Raw genomic sequence first — 19,539 nt, 5'->3', positions numbered from 1 at the left:
GCCATAAATACATAAATTATTACATCTGCTACGATTTTCGAGGTTTTCAACCTGTTTTTGAAGTTGTAAGATTTCAGCTTTCATAGGGGAAATTTGTTTTGTAGAGACCTGCAATGACTCGATTTGACCTTCCACCGAAGTAAGTTTGGTTTGAAGTGAAAACTAATTATCTTCCAGGCTTTGCAGTCGAGTATTCGTTTCCTCCATGTATGGTTTAAGAGCACGTATTTCAACCAGAAGCAGTTCTACTGAGAGAGGTGGAGGAGCGACAGTAGGTGTAGGAGGATCCTTTTTAACTCTTTTCACAGAGTATAAGGATGATGAAGAATTTGGTTTAGAGGTAGTCTTAATATTGACTTGAGAGGAAGGAGGTTCGGAAACAAGTATAGGAGATAACATGGTAGATGAAGCTTCGGTGAGATGAGGTATACTTGTTTGTGTAGGGTCACCCATGTCGTCTTGTACAACAGAAGACTAATTGGAGGTAGGCAGTATGGAGGATTTTGAGCGGGAGGTAGATAAATTAGATGAAATGTTGCCTCGATCCCCCTCCGTTTCTTCCAGTAGACATGAGGGAAATAAAGTAGGTAAGAACTTGTAGAATAGAAAACGTTAGCAGCTCCCAACAGGAGAGTGTTGGTATTTCGGAACGACCACAGAAAAATTAGTAATACTATTTAAGAATTAGTGGTCAAATTACAGAATTTCTTCCAGCAATTGAGAAATAGTTATTGTAGACCACAAAGTGGATGGAGAGACGTAGAGATACATTCGTTATGAAGCAATTAGCGAACAGAAGGAGAGGCTCTCTTCCAAGATATCAAAAAGTAAAACATTTCCATGAAAAATGGCATTCATGTGAAGAGAAATTGTAGCAGTAAACGCTAAAACAAACCACAAGATGACAGTAACCCTCTTCCAGAATATCAAAAATACATTTCCTTTAAAAATGGGATTTGTGTGAAGAGAAATTGCAGCAGGAGTTAGATGCTAGAAAGAACCACAAGATGGCAGTCACAAGTCAGTCAGAAAACTTACTGCATGCCAGAGCAAGTTTCTAAAGGCTGAAGGAAAAATTGCTGCAAAATATAAGGTGTCCTTCCATGTATCACACATCCCTCTAACAATAGCACAATATGAAGAAAAAACTGCTCTGGGCAGGAGGAAATGTAAAAAATAGCAGTTGCCGTCCTTTCATGAAGTGCACTGTATTCCTAAGCATAAATTAGAAGGAATGTGGTTGTAGCGTCCTGCAGTAAACAATGACTTTCAAGAACTGAAGTGTTTTGAGGATTCAAAGTATTTTAAAGAAAGCGGCATTTCTGTGGAGTGGTGACCGCTGTATGAGGCAAAAGTCATGGAGAGCACAAGATGGCGGTCGCGGTCTCCTCACTCAGCGCACCGCTTGCCAGAAATAGATTTCAAAGTGATTGCGGGCTTACCGCGGGAAAATAAAGGCATCTCTGGATGCCGCAGAGGTTCCGACGACCAAATCTGCAATTACAATTCTTCACGGAACTCCACAAACTGTGACATTTTTGCGGCTCCCTCGCAAAAGACCCAAAGCGGTATTAGCTGGCTGCCATCTCTGTTGGCGCTCAAGCCACGCCCCCCCATTGTAGCAGCTTTGAGAATGCCAGTTTTAGTGCTTGTGTAAGAAGGCCTCCCTCAGGTGAATCATAACTGTCACACTGATTGCAGCTGACTGTGCTGAATTCAGATAAAAAAAATAATTAAAGTGTAGCTACACAACATGCTTCTTATGTGGCTTTGGCCAACTTCTAGCTTTGGCCCTGCTCCTGTCTACCACATGTCCACCCTCTTCCACCACTGGCGCTGCGAGTGTTTGCATGGATCAAAGTCAGTAATTGGCTATTGAACTCTCATTCCTGAAGTGGGGCTTGAAGGCGCACTGGTCTGTGTAGAGGCTCCGTGCTTGCACACTCCTATGGCTAGCCATGAAACATGCATAACTGGTTGCTAGAGTCATTTCCAAATGTCAGGTCATCTCGCTACATAAATCCACAACGTTTTCCTGATTTGGCATATCAACGGTCTTCATGCAGAGACCAATTATGAAATAGCAATTGAAAGTTGTCATCTTAAAAAGCCAGAAAATAGTTTTACTGAAGAGGAGGACACATAAGGGAATGCACCCTCTGGCTGCTTGACTCAAACTATGGATGCCTATCACTTCAGGACCAGTACTGTTTGTAGAGGAGGGATACAGATAACCTACGGTAGTGATGTCCAACAAAGGTCCTAGTGGGCTGGATCTGTAACAGGGTTCCAGAATTTTCACAGAAAGTACAATTAATAGCATGTAATTCAAGTAGGACTAAATTACCTAATCCATATTCATCCTACGAATATAGTGTGAACCTGACTCCAGTAGACCTATGTTGGGCCCATCTTGTTATCTGGACGCTTATGGAGCCATCTGTGGAGTTTAGTACTCACCACATGTTAACAAAAGAATTAGTGCCCAGTCTTTAGTCTTCTAGTACGGCTTGTGAACAGCTAGACGGTAAATGGCCCTTTCTAAAACCAAAATATTAACTTAACCTTGTACGCTTTTCTTTTATCAATGAAAAGTCGATGTCCTTGCCTAGTGCAGTGGTTCTCAACCTCTCGACTTCCATGGTGCCTCCCGCCTCCGAATGGCTGCTGGAAGCTGGGACCCACCGTCAAACAATTGTTTTTATAATTTTTACTTTAAAACAAAAATATAGAAATATGTATACAACAAACACATACTCCAATTATGGAATATTTGACTAAATTCACAAACAAAAAAATGTGCAATGTAGTCCCTAGCACATTACTTTATCTTCTTGCACCAATGCATGTTATCTTCTTTATGTCGGCGTACACCCGTGCTGCTTCAACTGAGGTCAATCATACATGATAGTCCTTTGACAGTACTTTGGCGTACTCCCTCAAATAAAAACGGAGTATGCCAACCTAATATTTAACTTCCAGTTTAAAATTTCTTCATACACCGGAAGTGAATTCAAGCAAACTATATCTCTTGAGCTGTAAGGAGGCATTGGCTGCACCAGGTGTACATATATGTGCTGTCTGTTCATATTACTAAACAACGGGATGTTTTCGCAACTAAAACTTTGCATATGTGATTTACTTCAATAGTTAAATTGTAAAACACTGCGTTGTTGAAAATTAGATGCTTTCACTGGTCAAATGTAGCATAAGGCCGGTAATTTTTAAACATTTATATATAATGTCAATAATTTCTGGTGACCTCAATAAACCAAGAGGAAAAAACACAAACTGGCAATATTCTACCACATTATGTGTTCTCTCTTTGTAATTTTTATATTGCAAGTTTATTTTGGCCCACAAAGCTTGAAAAGCCGGGTTTTGTCCAACAGGGACATTTTCATTGAAAATAATATTTGAAATACTGGACTAAAATGTTTGGTTGCATGCAGTAAAAAGAAGAGAGCAATGCTTAATTCTGTAGTTAAGAGTACTAGCAAAAACAACCTTTTGTGTTAGTGAAAAACACATTATGTCTGTAGACCTCAGAGATTGTTGAAGGTGTTCTCTTCAAGTTGCAGCTAACAATGAGTACTGGCTGGAATAAGAATGATTGGGTGCTGTTTACCGTCCATAAATAAATTGTTCATAAAATAATGGACAATGGTGAGGGCCAGTGGAGTTAAGAGATCCTGTGTCTGCAGCCTCTACGAACTACGTATGTATTTACCATATTTGCCGCATAATTTGCCGTCATTTGCAGGCTTCGAAAAAGAATGTTTCTGGCTCAGGAGGATGAAAATAATGCTGCAGGAGAATGTGCCACATCGCATCGCGTTCTAATTCTGGCTGTGTAATTAAGATAACGGTCCTAAATGTTTTTCTCCCCAATTGCTGCACAATCCTTGTGCTTTTCACAATAGTAAAGCTCTGTAGACTATTACACGGTTCTCATAATGATGGCACCGTGTTTCACATGACCTGTGAAATGTTGCCCATGACGTATGGGTTGTTATTCCAATGCACTATTGAATAAAAGCACCTAAACATGTCATATGAAAAGTTTGGGTGCTCATACATCAAAAAGCTTATATTTTGGAGGTCTAAAGGGCTCAGGTCGACACACCCATGGACACGCTTTGGAAAGAGCCAGATTCTACCTTTGGTTTACCGTAGCACACCCTTAATGGGTGAATGAGCACAGACCTTTAGATTATCACAACTGATAATAACAATGCGAACTGATCTGCTTGCCCATCAATTTTTAGATGTTTGGAACTCTTCTATGGACATTGATCTATCAGATCAAATGTTGTTCTTTATGAAGTGCAGAGCCATTTCAGGAAATAATTAAAAAATCTGCTTCCACTCTGAAAGGCACATTGCAGAGCACCATGCCCAGTTTCAGTGCACTATGCACTGATTATTGGAGGGTATCCCCGGTGGACACCTACATCGGACCGCCACTCCATAACAATGTAAACAGCTGGTGTTGCATTCTGCCTTTTTTTTTCAGTGTTTCACAAAATACAATAAAAGCTTGTGATATTCGAATTAGAGACGTGAGAAATTTGCGTTTTTGCTTTCTTGCAATTATCACACACAATTTTGGGAAAATTACATGGAATTATGCCAAACCTAAAACTGTGAATTAGTGATATATTCTTGCATGAAATGTGCCCTCACAGCCATTTCTGATGCAAGGCTGAATTTTCTGCAAAAGAAAATGTTCCCTAGCATTCGCAGTAAGATGTTGTCATGAATGGTACATAATTGCATGATGTGGCGTAAAAGTGTAAGTTCAGCAATTTTGCATAACAAGTGTAACATTAGGTCAACGTAATTTAAATTTTTCCTGAACTATGCCTAAAAACAGTGAAGGAGAAGAAGAAATAGATATGTTGATCAAAGAACTATTTGGCATATATTGTATATGATCCTTGACAAGTTGCATCTGAACCCAATTTAAAACCAACTTATGACTGCGAGTGAATGCTGCACTGAGCCCTGCCGAATGGTCGCTAAATGAAAAGGGTTTGGGTGTAAGCTTTTAGTTAATATTGCTACACAAACAAGACTGTGAGCATGTTAAAATAGGTCCCGCCCGATGCACTTATATACACATAAAAGGCTTCCAGATCCTTTTCCTAAAACCCTGGCACAAGTCTAGGTATTATAGAGGGTATACCAGTCTCCAACATCTTTTCCAGGGCACCAGTGCTTTCATGGTATGGGCCAGTTGAATAGAAGTAACAAGATGTTGCTGTTACCAACAGAAACAGGCTAACCCAGGTCTTTTGATTTCTCCCAGGCCTCCTCTGGCAGCTGCGGCCCAGTGATGTTGAGGTGGAATTGTTGGCCCACACACGGAATGTGGTGAGTCGAGACCTGGAGGAGGAGACTGGACTCCACACGGGATGGATACAGAATGGGGGACTCTTTATCGCCTCCAATAAACAGCGACTGGATGAATACAAAAGGCTCATGTCTGTAAGTTTGCATGCAAGCAGTCCATTATTTTGTGTGCACTGGTTTGACGTATTGAAAGACAAGTACTTGCTATATTTTACGTGAAAAAATGAATATGCATGTAGACCCGTCTGCAGCACGCCAAGTTAGAATGTACGACGCTACCGTTGAAAAGCACACACACCAACAGGGGGGCTCCTCCTTGACAGTTTCCCCAGCGTCTGGGTTTTTATATTTGTTGTCATGCAGTAAAAATGTGTATACTATTGCTTACAATTACTCCGCTCCCAATAGAAACTATGTATTAATGCAATATGACGATGTAAGATGTCAATATGTAACCTGTAACGTAAAATCCCAATAAACAAATTTTAAACAAAAAAAAGTACTCGCTATATTTTGAGGATGATAACATACTCTATTGTTTATGCTTATAACCTGGTTTAAGAGCAAGTGGTAAAGCATGTAGATATTGTTTTACAAGTTATTAGTATAATCGATTATTAGAACTTTGGACTCCTTGCTTCTGCAACTGGAGCTGCTGCCTGGTCCCACCTCGGCCAAGTCGAAGCTGCCTCCTCCCGCTTCGGATGCAGATGTCCACCTCCGTCCCCTCAATCCGGGCAACTTGCAGACCAGCGAGTGCCTCACTTTAATCTCTGGATGCCACAGTCTGGCTCCTCCACAGGGCGATGAGGCTGAGGAGCGGGGTATGCTGGAGAGGGGAGGAGACACCAGCTTTCTCAGCCACCTTTTCAGGCTAAGACGGCCTAGGTGTGCTTCAGGCACGTTGCACCGATTTAAATAGGCTCTGTTAGCCCACATGCTGTGGAAATCCTGCCCAGCGCATGGATGGGGATAATTTTGGGAACATATGTTGCCGGGTGGGCTCAAGATTAACTGACAATCTTGCTCCGTGCACGGTGACCATATATGGATCCCCAAAGGGGATGGGTGACATCTGCCATTACACTGACAAGGGAATATGATTTATCTGCAAGTAGCAGGTTTGTTTTTGGTAGCGGGTTTATTTATCCTACTCTGTGGCTAAGGTGTCACAATAAATTCAAAAATTAAATGTGAGCATTTTTCCCCCAATTATTTCTTCAGCAAGGACAGCCTCTCCATCTTCCAGCCAAGTTTTGTACACAAAATGCACACGGGCATTTAGACCTATGGAATATAGGCTCCATTTTTATGTGTTGATGCCCCATCATCCCCAGGAAAGTTTGCTTGGGAATGCTTTTCACTGTGGAGCAATAAAGCAGCAAAGAATGATCAAGTGCAAAATTGATGTATCCACGAACGCTAAACGTACAGTTTTCCATGTAGAAAACCTGCTTGGAGTAGTGCTTTATTTTCTATGAGATCTTTTAGAAATTGATGCCTGAGTTTGCAGAATTAATGCCTAGGGTTAATGAGAAGTCTATGAACGTGAATGAGTTGGAATTGGAAAAAGTTAGTCAAATAAATTTTCTCATACCTCTAGACTGTTTGAAAATTTAAATGCTAGTTTCTTTGTATTTTTTTAACCATAACACAGCTTTACATGGCTAGGTTTGTATGACTTGCTTCAAATCTTAATCTTAGTTGGATTTGTTTTTGTCTTTTAATATGAATGTCTCATTTATTGTATTTGTTAGATTCATTAAACTTTAATTCATCAAAATATTAGGGAGGTCATAGAGAACCTAAAGTTATGCATCATTTTTGTTGTGAGTGTAGTGATGGTAGAAGAGCCTAGACGTAGCTGAACGAAAACTCTCTTGAACCATCCCGGTCACTCTCCGTGCTCCTCCAAAGTACCTCTTGTATGCTTGGATGATCTTACTTGCTCACCCACTAATTTCCTACCTTTTTTCAGAACAAAGACACATTTTTTGGGAATTAGGCTTGAATTGCAATCGGTGACCAAACTAATGCTCTTCCTAGTGAAATTCACTTTTTTTTAACGCATAGAAGCCTTTGGATTATTAATGTGTGTTCTCTTGTACCTAGGAACTTGAACTAAAAGTACAATTAGAAAACTTTTTCTGGTGTTCGAGGGGGAGTGGTGCAATCTGTGTATTAGTGGAGTGTTAGGCTGTGGTAACCTTCTTACATCATTTTTTGTTTTTCCAAAACCGCTATAATATTTGAGAAAAGTGAACTATAGTACCGCTTGGAAAAAATGTTTGAAACTTTTTATTGCACCTTAAATTTGACTTGTCCTTTCTCCTGTGTCTCTTTAACAGCTGGGCAAGGTGTACGGAGTAGAATCTTATGTACTGTCTCCAGCAGAAACCAAGGACCTCTACCCACTCATGAACGTTGATGATCTTTATGGTACCCTGTATGTCCCAAATGATGGCACAATGGACCCCGCTGGGACCTGCACCACCCTTGCCAGGGCTGCCAGCGCCAGGGGAGCTCTGGTAAGCCAAGATAGATGCATAGCCTTTTAGTTGCATACAATTGATAGGGCGTTTGGTGCCGTTGCTTGTTTTCTCTTATGTGACCGTCTACCACTGGCCCCCAGGTTTACTTGTCATAATGTGTGTAATTGGTACTATCTGATTTTATTTATTTTCTAATCTATGTAAGTATCCTACACTATTACTTTTCATCCAGACGTCTTTTGAGGACACAAGGGAAGGAGATGGGTTACCATGCTCTCTAGAGGTACGTCGGCTAGAAGAGCGAGGGAGCAGTCGATCTCCTATAATTAGTTGGAGAGTCGCACATCCTTGGTAGCTCATCACACCCTGTAGGATGGATGCTATACTTAGCAAATTGTGGCTTGGCTATTTGAGAGAATGTAGTTTCAGAACTGTTTTATGATAAGTTGTTATCTGTGGCATTCATAATGAAGATCTTAGGTTCCTGTGACTGAATTCAATGTCATCGATGATCTCTGTGATTCCTGCAGCCGCTTAATGCCGTGTAAATGCTGCTAAATAAATGCTTTGCTAACCTCATCAGACTGACGTCAACTGAACTACAGGGTCCGCCAAACAGCTGTATAGCTGGAATCATGCCATTGGCACCTGAATGTTTTAAGAACAACTATAAAAACAAGCATTTGCAATGCAATAGGTCTCGCATGTACGTGAGTTTAAGCTATTGGCATTGTAATTGACAATGCTTTTATTTACGTTTCAAAAATTAAAACATAAATAAAAGACATTGTCATTTACAATGCCAATAGCTCAAACTCGCGTAAATGCGAGACCTGTTGCATTGCAAATGCTTGTTAAACCAAGCAGATGGAAAAAGTAAACACACTTCCGCCGTGCAAGTACTCAATATACAGCACCACGAAAATATGCAGGAACCATGTACAAAGTAGCCCTTGCAGCAACCAGTCCCTTGGCCGAAGGCATCAAGAATGACATTTAGACTGACATGGAAAGGTAGTGCATTTTGCTGAAGTTGCAGCTGGGGCGAGGCATTGGACACCGTCGTGTATTGTGATCAATACCAAAAGCGCTAAAAAACAAATATTTTTAGGATTTCCTCAGCTGTACAGATCTTTGATGTGAAAACGGATGCTTCCTACACAGTTATTTTCTTGCTGGCAGAGCTCTGTGAACAGAGCACATATAAAACCGTTTTCAATCCCAGATGATTCAGGTTCTACTAATTATTTGTATTATGTATCGCGGGCCCAAGGTGGCACTTGTTACTATATGATGATGGGTTTTGGGGTGCTGTTCGCCATCTGTTCACTAACTGAATGGCCAGTAGAAAGGTACACTACACTCCCCAGAAAACGCCATATTCCTGTGTTCAAGAAAAGAGCAATCTAGTAGTCCTCGGCTCCTACAATCTTTGGCCCCTCTGCTGAGGCCTTTAGCCTTGGGCAAACCGTGGTAAGCCATCCAAAATCTAACACTGGAAAGAAGTGAGAGGGCAGTCAAGGTTCACATGTAGCCCCCACATACTTAAATACATTCGGTTTAGAAAACAGAGAGCGGGCGTTTACAATTGTATTTAACTTCAAAAAACAACAAACATCCAACGAAAGGCACGCATGATGTTAGCTGCATGCGAAAATATTCAAAAACACACACAAACATACTGTAAGAGCAAGGTAATGCATTTAAAGTTGGAAACACGTTAGTTACTTGTGCTAGTAGTTTTGCTGATTTTACTGTTATGGCTTCATTACAACCATAGGCAAGTCTGAAAATGGGGCCAGGGTACCTCTACCCTGACCCCTTCAATCACTATGCACTCAAATTTTCAGGCCCCGGGATTGTGCCCTGGTGCATATAATGCCAGCCACAGCTTTCCTGTCACGTTGTGGCCAGCCAATCATGACATTGCGTGCTGTTGGCTCAAAGATTCGTGGAGCGCTGCGATGGATCCTCCAAAGATCTGTGCCCCTGGATATGCAATTTACTTTTTTCTTCAATAACTCTGCAACTACTGAACAGATTTATCCCAAATCACAAAAAGGGCTCTTTCTAGCCCAAGAGCTAGCTTTCTGCCAAATTGGATGCAGCTCTGTTCAGCGGTTTGGCTGTAGTCCTACCTAAAAATGGCAAAATCCCCAAAGACCTAGAATACGGAAAAAGCATTTTACCCCCCCCCTCCTGTTTACCTCCCCCCCCCCCCCCCCCCCCCCCCCGCTTGATGAATCACCCTGACATTTTCTAAACTGCAGCTGAAGTGAGCGGCAAATTAGTTTTGAACATTTTGTAAAGTTTCATCAAACGGTGGCAAAGTTATTGGCAAAAGAAAAAAAAAAGCTTCATCTATGGGAAAATGTTGTCCTAACTATAACTACCTAATTGTGACTGCCAGTAGCTTTATTTGTGTGTGTGTGTATCTATATATTATATATTCAATAACATCATGATATAGCAAAGACAAAAATCTTCCATTAACACTGCATGTCTCCTTGCAACCATAAATATGTACTTTACCAAGGCGGTACACTAAGTAATGTATAGTGTAATCACACTAAGCGAAAGACATCCTGAAAGAATAAATACATATGAACTCTGTAAAGTACCCTGCTACCCAGAGACTCTGTGCTAAGATGCTACCAAAATGAATTAAATAAAATGGCAGAAGCCGTAATATATGAAGAACCAAACCATGTTGTTTAAGAACTAGGCAAGAGATGGATAACGTTTTAGATTCCCATCTAAATCCTATTGCCTTTGTTTCTCCTTTTATTGTCTCGCGGCCCTATTTTACTGCACCATGTTACCATTACAATTCTTTTTTGTACCGTCTCATAAATTAATATACAGCACTTTAATGAAAAGCACTGAAGAAAATCTTGAACAAAACAAAGAAAATACATTGGTAAGGCTCTTGCTTGAAGGCGATGATGTTACCCAATAAATCTGCGATGAAGTGGAACACTTGAAACTCAGAATTAACATACCGACTTCTTTCTCTCAGTAGAACATGTCCATCCACCTAGAGAGAGGTTAGAACCAGGTAAATAGGCTGGTTCAAAACTGAGATGCAACCAATGTAAAGGGTTGAAAATTGAAGCAAATATAGCTTACCTCCTCACCACAACAAAGTTAGTGGACAAGTTAGAGGCACTTCTTCACAGGACATGCTCATTTAGAAAGCCCAGTATGGATTGTGTACAGACACTCCCCTATCTATGTGGGCGAGGACAATGGCCTGAACCACTGAATAAAAGTTCTCAACTATGAGAAGAAAGAAATCACTTACCCAGCATGTCCGTGCACTTTAATATCTTTCGATAGTGTATATAGAAGCCCTTTTCTGCACGCTGCACATTCTGGGTGACTGATTTGAATAGAGTTCTTTGGCTGTTTTTGCAACTTATCACATAGGGTTGGTGACTTCTAGGTACTGTTGGTGGCTGTCTGAAAACCTTGCAAAGGTGTGGATTAATCACTTTGCTGTGCTGTTGTATACTGCACAAGAATTAAAATCCAATCCAACTTTTGTAAAGAATGTCCCTTTCGTGTTCATATAGTTGTGGGTTCGTATAAGTTGCCAAGAATTTACCAAAAAGGACCATAATTGATTATGCTGCTCCAGTAGCTTTCTATTTGGAAGAGTGAAGGCACTGGAGATGTTTGTGTTTCTTTCAATGTTGGTGATATTCTATGGGCTTCCCTTCCAGTGGAATCTTGGTTCCACCATATAGAGTTCTACACTGTGTTTGCTAAATTCCATTGTGTTCTCTTGCATGCCTATGATTATCGATGCGTTTGCTTTTGCAGGTCATTGAGAACTGCCCAGTCACTGGTGTGCAGGTGCGGACGGATGACCTGGGTGTGAAGCGGGTTGCAGCAGTGGAGACAGAGCATGGAACTATCCAGACTCCCTGTGTGGTGAACTGTGCAGGTAAGATATGGCACACCAAGTCCATTCTGAATGTTTTTTTAAGAAACCCTTGTGTTTTACACGTGTCGGCAATTATTGCATGCTATTATGAGAACACAGAAACTCCCAAAGCCTTTTACAAATGATACAACAGATTGTAAACCTGTTGGAGATGGCTCTTTTTGCAGGGTTATCCCTAAACCTTTTGCTTCTTCCTCCTTTTTTTTTCCTGACCTGCTGTTGTTGATTTTAGGACTTTGGGCACTTTATCACTGCTGATCAGTGCTAAAGTGCATATGCTCTCTGCGTAAATTGTGTTATGGATTGGTGTTTCCATGATTGGCATATTTGATTTTCGTGTCAGTCCCTAGTAAAGTGCACTGAGTGTGCCAGGGCCTGTAAATCAAATGCTGTTAGTGGGCTGCAGGACTGGATTGTGTCACCCTCACAAACAACCTGTAAATGTAACTCAGGCCTGCCATTGCAGAGCCTATGTGCAGTCTGGGACTGCCATGTCGACTTGGCAAGTGTACCCACTTACCTGGCCCTAACCTTCCCTTTTCTTACATGTCAGTCCTCCCTATGGAAGGCCCAAGGTACCCCTGTGGGCAGGGTGAAGTGTTTGTGAAAGGAAGGACATTCCCTGATACGTGTGGCATGTCCTGAAAGTGAATTACTGCCAATTTCGTTTATCACTATTGCAAGGCTACCTGTTCCCATAGGACAGAATGGGGAGTTTGTTTATAACATCTTATAAACCTAACTGACCCTGGGAACAAGATAGAGCAATGTAGAGCAATAAAGTTTACTATGCCTAAACTCAAAATCTAAAGATGCATCTTTTGGTAAAGGTGATTTTTACATTCAGTGTTTGAAAATAACACTTTTAGAAAGTAGGTATATTCTTGCTTAGCCATCCTGTGTGCCTTTGCTAGGATGTGTATTAACTGTCTTGCTTTGGAGTGACAGGGGTTGGGGTGGTGCATTCTCTCAGATGGCCACCGGCGGTTTATATGTATCCCGAATGAGTCAGAGCTGGGCTGAATAGACCTGGGCTGCATTCAGAGTAGTGGGAGAAGTTTTCACTAGCACCTGAATAGGCCAGGCCTGCATTTAGAGTGGTGGGAGGGGATTTCATTTTCACCTGAATAGGTCCCGTCTGCCTCTGACAATGCTGTCTCTACCTCCTGCCAGGAAGCTTCACCAGAGAGGACAGAACTGGTTCTGGCTGGGCACAGACCCTCTCTGCCTGAGAGGACAAAGGATTTTGGGCTATAACAAGTGGGCCCCAAACCCCTAAACTTTAGAACTCTTTTGGACCAAGAAGACTGCCAAGAAGAAGAGCTGGAGAAGCTGTTAGGAGGAACTACCACTTTGCTCTGTGCTTTGCTGTGTTGGCCTGCAGTGGCTGCTTCTGTCTTGGGCAGTGAAAGGACTGGACTGAACTTTCTGCAATCTATTTTTGTGAGTTTCTACAAGGGCCTGAGGTAGAGCTTGTCCCCTGTTCAAGAAGTCTCAGGAACATCAAAGACTGCAAGTTCTTCTGCCCTCAGCCCTAGGGACTGTGTTTTGTGCTGCAACGAAAGAAAAAGCAACCCGACGCCATCTACGACACCGCTGCTGACTCCGTGTCCTGAAGGCACTGCAGAGGGCACCGCCGCACCGCGACCCTGGTCTCACCGATGACGGCTGCTGATGCCGCCACCGACCTGCTTCTCGCACCGCAGCCTGTGGGCACCGCACTCTGCATCACCTCGCTTCACGATGCCGCCTTGGTATTCCTGACGACGACGCTCCACACCGATATTGATGCCACTGCTTGCACCGTGGTTCGAGGGCACTGCTCATAAAGTTACATGATGCACCACCCTCATCCTGCACTGCAGCCTTGGTCTCTTGACGCCGGCGCCATCGACTAGAGCGCTTCAGCAACGACGACACCGATGCTTGCACCGTGACCTGCAAACGCCGCGACGAGCACCGCATCACTTCGCACCGCGACCCTGGTCTCACCGCCGCCATCTGACGCCGCTACCGAGCCGCTGCTCGCACCACGACTTGAGGGTATTGTACGCCACACCACTGCACTTCACACCGCAGTACCCGATACCTGCCGTGCTCCGGACTTCAACCGTAAGGAGTTCGATCTGTAATGCGTGTGACTTCAAGGGTCCGACGACTCCTGCACTGACCTCCGGAACCGACCCCTGCAGATGCCATACTTTCGGAAGCTCAACGAGAGGTTGCCGACGCCCTGCATTTCTAAAGGTACTGTTTTGCGAGTCTTTCCGACGCTGTAGCAGGCCCGCCACGCCATGGGCAGCCAGAACTGTTTGGATTTGCCGTGATAGCCCTAGAGGGAGCTATCGACTTCAAGGAACTGTTTTTCAAGGTTATTTTGATAACTGAAGATTTCTAAGTACTGTGTTGTGGATTTGTATCATTTTTGGTCTTGTCTTAAGTTTATAAAAATATTGGATACTTTTCTAAACTGGTGTGGTGTCCTTTTGTAGTGCTTACACTGTATTACTGTTGGTTATGTGCAAATGCTTTACACACTGCCTCTAAGATAAGCAGTCAGTCAGGGGTTATTTTAGGAGTGTAACTCCCTTATCCTGACTAGGAAGAAGGGTCCCTATTTGGACAAAGGTACCTATCTCTGCCAACTAGAGACCCCACTTCTAACAACAACCAATCGTCTGTTGTTGCTTATTGTGCCTAACGACAAAAGAGGGCAGTGATGTCCAGACCCTGGTTGTTCCCTTGATACTTTTGTTTATTCAAAACATTCATTAAATAAAATATATATATACACAAATAGGCATTGCTAATGCTAATAGGTCTGACTTTAAAGGAATGTTTTATGGTAATGTGAAGCATTACAAGTAAAAAGCATGGGAATGGAAAAGTATTTGTATGGGAGGAAAGAACTGTAGAATAATATTGGTGTAGCTTAGAAGATCAGCTGGCAGTTGCGCTGTAAAGCCAGACCTAAACATCCATGTTTGTTAATGATTGCCCTCCTTCCATCTGTGCTGCTGCCAGAGAAAAACTGCTTAAATAATCTAAGACACTTTAATAGCATTATAATGTCATGTGTGCCCCTGAAAGCTCAAGCTCAGGGAACTGGATAAATAAACAAAATGATCACAGCTGTATGGAGGGGAAGCACATTTTTTGTGGCAGCACACAAGTTCTGCCCAATTTGCTCTTGGCTCCTAACATAAAGATGGTGCCAAAACCCCTCTCCTGGTGATTCTTACATAATTATTTGATGACAGCAGCATTGTCAAGCTAGGCCATAAAAAGCGAGTGATGGTCTGCTTAGGCTGCTTCTTTTCTGGTTCAGGCAGGACTTGTCCTGGCAATTTGGGCTTGACTGTTCCTATTGGAGCTGGGTCAAGATTGATTTGCATATGGCTGAGTCAAAACTGAGATTAAAAGGTGTGCAAAATAATACTGGACTGGGGTGCAGCGTGAATAATTACCAGTGCCATGGATTAATTCGAGCATTCCATCCCTCAGTTTTTTGTATGCTTGAGTGCGAAAGGTATGCCCAGACATATGTCTCATGCTCATTGTGCCTCTGGAACCAAGCTACACCTGACTGCCAAGCCCCAATCAGGGCGAAACTGGTCTTGGATTGCTTGTGTTCCAGCTCGGCGAGGGCCTGGCCTGACCCGTACCAACTAGACTGTTCCCACTGGACCACGATCAAGAATGATTTGCATATGGCTGAGTCTAAACTGAGGTGGCAAGGTGTGCAAAATAATGATAGACTGGGAGGTATCCCGAGTGACTAACAAAGGGTGAGATATATTCCAGCATTCCATCCATATGTTGTTTTAATATACTTCATTTTTATCCATATTTCTAGGCCTCTGACAATAATTGTTTGTAACCTGAGAGGAAGAGTACGCAGGTAGATAAAACAGAGGTTGTGAAAAGTTGATTGTATGCAATCCTGAATAGTCTTGATGCTTTCCATAAAAAAATATTAAAAATAAAACGGGGAAAAAATCTTAGTAGTACCTAGCAATGGAGCATTAGTAAGTTATTTTTCCATATTAATAATACCTTTTTGAGTGTTACTGGTTGTCTGTATGCGGATTTATAGAGCACAACTCTAGCTACAAAGCAACGGAGGGCTATACATTGCATATACTTACGGTTATTTACTGCCTGTGTCTAGCTGGAATGGAAGCCTACGTAAGCTGGGAAAGCTTTACTGGTCCGTTAGTGCCTGCTCTGCAAAGCTGGAGCAATCGGGATCATGCCTGCTCATCTCTTGACTAGCAGAGCTCTAGGAAAATGAAAATTGTGCACTCAGAGTAAAATATTTGCAAAATTTCCCCTCTTGCAAGCACAAACGTTGCAGTGAAGGCCACATGGTTTTGAACTCATGCAGTCCCTGGTTGGACATTATACCTTCTGGGAATGGTTGCAGTGTTTTTAGAAAATGTACAGCTGGAGAAGCAGCTTTGCAGTAACGTGCAAGACTGTCCTACTCTCCTATGGATCCTCTCATGCTGGATCTCCTTTTGCTCATAATTGATCGGGCACAAAACGGTGATCTTGAGGTGATCGTATGTGAGGGTATTGAAGTGGCAAAATGTTAGTGGAATGTGAAAGGAGGTGGCTACTGCTGTACACCGCGCTAAAAAGACCTGGCACATGCAACTGTGCTCCATTTTGAATGCCGCCCCCTGCAATGATGGACAAATGAAGGAAATTCTGACATGCCCTGCCAAAACATGTAGACACTGATTATGAGATGCAATTATGATTCCTGGACAGGAAGGAGTTTGTGTGATCAAAAGCCTGATTTGTGCAATGTTTGTCACGCCCCTATGGTTGTCCCTGATAGTTTTTAAGAGCCCAAGCCTGGTACAATTTAATGAGTGTGAGGAGGCCTTCTAGATGGGGGAGTCTCCTCCGTTTGAGTGGAAGAGCGTCGCCCATCCAAACAAAATCCTAGGCCAGAGCTGAAAAATAAAATAGAAATAAATTGTATTTATTACCATTTTATTTTTTAGCAAATGACCCGTCCTGAACTGAGTGTCAGGATCTGGCGTGGCCATTGGTACTGAGTGGCAGCAGGGAGCTTTGTGCGCGCACGTCTCTTTGGCCGTCCGTCTTGCGACAGCCAGCTGGGCATGTGCATTTTAAACCTCTCTAATCCAGCTGTTTTAAGACAGCTGAGTTTGAGAAAGCAAAGGCCTCCAGTGCTCTTGGGAGGCATGACAGTCTGCTCCCACCAATCCTATTGCTGCTCTCATGCTGCATGAGAGCAGCGTCCGGATTGGTTTGAGAGTTGGGAGCCTGCATGCCTCGAGGAGAGAAGGATTGAGGAGGTCATTGCACTCGTGGAAAAGGTAAGTGGCTTTTATTTTGCAATGTGCCCCCCCCCCCCCCGGCCACACCACTCTCTGGACATGCCAGCCGCCACTGCTTCTAGAATGGACTCCACTTTGGTAACGATTGAATCTGCATGTTATTCTGCATTTCAAGTGCTGGAACTCACAATAGGACGAATTTATCACGCCTGGTAAATACCTGGCTCGTAGGCATTGGTATTTACGGAGCGCTGTAGATATCACCCACTATCCTGACTCTGTCTAATTGGGGGCTTTAACGGTTTAAACTACTTGTTGCTGTGGCGGAAGCTCAATCATTTATACAAGCAGATGGGAGGGGAGTACGATTGAGTCAGTCAACTCATCACTGTAAGACATTTTGTTTTTCTTCATTGGGTTTGAGTCCTCTTGGATGTACAATGCGCAAAATGAATATGGATTAAGGAGTCATTTTCTTTGTACACAAAAGGCAGTAAGTGCAGGGATCAACTTCCTAGCAAAGACCATGGAGGCAAACAATAAATTCATTAAAAAATAAAAAATAAATAGGCAATGGAGAAAATAAACCGATATCTGCACATAGAGAAGAGTGAAACCAGAATGCAGCAATCCATGAAAATTGACTGATTGCTCGAAGCGCTGCGCAATTAACTAGATGATGTGTTCCCACTTTTAAAAAAACGGTATAAATAAGGTTTAGCTGTTTTAAATCCCATTGAGAAAAGTCTTCCTTTTTCATGGAGTGGTTTAAGAAGAGTATTTTCCATCCATATTTGATTTTTCCAAAACAAGCTTACTAAAATGATTTTTGTGGCAACGATACTGGACAAACAAACAATGAGAGGGGGAAAATGGAGAGAGTGAAAGCACAGGAGTAGTCCAGGTTTAAGATTATCCCTAGTTTGCTTCTGGGATGAGGATGAAGCTGTGTCTGGTGCAATCACTGGTATGAGAGTGACACCTCATTCACAGCGTGGGCGATTCATCAAAACCCCATTGCCTACAAAATTACAGCGGACCTGAACTGCTGAAAAGCGTACTTCTGCCTCACCCGCCAGTTAAGCAATGCCCTATTGCTTGTGTTGCAGCATTTATATAGTGCTTACTACCCCGTATGTGGGGCACTGGAGCACCTCCGTACATGGGCAGAATGCCACATAATGTAGGGTCTGTGGTTGGGAGGGTGTTGTCTTTGTTTTTGATCCTAGGTGAGAAGTGTTTCCATGTTGTTTTGATGACCACTGAGGTGTGGTTATTGTGTTATGTTTAGCAGTATAAGGGGGCTATTATGCAGCCTGTATGAACTACACCTTTCTCAGTGTTATGGCATTAGTATTCGCATGGGCCAGAAAGGTTCCATATGAATTGGCATGACTATATATTCCACTTAACGTAAGATGTGTGGTCAACAAAACCACTACTACCTACTGTGACTATATTATACTCGGGCTAGAAAGAGATCAGCCCTTTCTAACTTACCTGGTAATAGTTGCATGTTTTTTAAACTATGGTCTCTTTCTCTGTTTCAGGTGTGTGGGCGAGAGCACTAGGGCAGATGGCTGGGGTCAACGTACCTCTAGTGGCGATGCATCATGCGTATGTGGTCACAGAACGAATCGAAGGGATTCAGGTATGGTGGCCCACTGCTTACCCTCCAAGTCATATTATGTCAAGTCTCTTCTGAACAGAGCTAGGGACACGTGCTGGGGTGTTCTTGTTCAAAGTTTAGTCCTAATGAATGCAACCAGTTGGATATACCAGTTATGTTCAGCTTAGCATTTTGTTAATTTTGTTTTAGAGACTACATGAAAAAAGAGATCACAACCCCTTCAAACCAACTAGTGATAAAGTACATATGGTTAGGAACAAAGAGTAGCGATTATTAAAATGGAGAGTGAACATGGTGAAGTCATGTATATGGTTCTGTGACATTGTGCAATGACTCCTCCCGTGTCCATCAACTCGCAAACTTGACCTGCTTATTTTGAAAGAAGAATTCACATATCTCTGCAACACTATTGCTGAGTACTTCTAAAAATACTTTTTAATACCGCCTTTTCTACAGGAAGTGTTAGTGTCCTGGTAGATGCAGGCAAGTAAGCCCTCAAAAAGCAGCGTCTAATAATGAAAGGTTGCATTCTGTTGGTTAGATTTCAAATTCAGCTTTTTGAAGTATTAAATCTCTTGAATCCAACCCCATCCAAATTCTTGTAAGAGTCCCATTCCTGTTCAACTCTGATGATTGCTTAGCATTATGCTTCATGAATATTTCATATAATCCACATTTCAATTTATTCTCACCCCACTTTTTGAGAGTTTTCCGTAATCTCATCCAACAATGTGTGTGTTTGGGGACATTGAAACAACCAGGCTCTGCATGATCATCATTCAAACACTATGCCAGAAT

At 42.4% G+C, this 19,539-nt stretch overlaps 1 protein-coding gene across 5 annotated transcripts in view; it reads left to right on the top strand.

Moving 5' to 3' along the window:
- Positions 1 to 19,539, top strand: part of SARDH (sarcosine dehydrogenase) — a 613,955-nt gene that overhangs the window by 24,608 nt on the left and 569,808 nt on the right. For all 5 annotated transcript variants that reach the window (XM_085612553.1, XM_085612590.1, XM_085612570.1 and 2 more), the window contains exons 3-6: positions 5,312 to 5,490; positions 7,704 to 7,883; positions 11,673 to 11,796; positions 18,662 to 18,762. In XM_085612553.1, coding sequence (XP_085468679.1) covers positions 5,312 to 5,490; positions 7,704 to 7,883; positions 11,673 to 11,796; positions 18,662 to 18,762 — 584 coding nt within the window. The remainder of the gene's footprint in view (positions 1 to 5,311; positions 5,491 to 7,703; positions 7,884 to 11,672; positions 11,797 to 18,661; positions 18,763 to 19,539) is intronic.

This window comes from Triturus cristatus, chromosome 1_2 (genome assembly GCF_964204655.1).
Source record: "Triturus cristatus chromosome 1_2, aTriCri1.1, whole genome shotgun sequence".
Classification (NCBI taxonomy): Eukaryota; Metazoa; Chordata; class Amphibia; order Caudata; family Salamandridae; genus Triturus; species Triturus cristatus.
The sequence above is the reverse complement of the archived record's forward strand: the minus strand, read 5'-3'. Positions and strand labels throughout refer to the sequence as shown.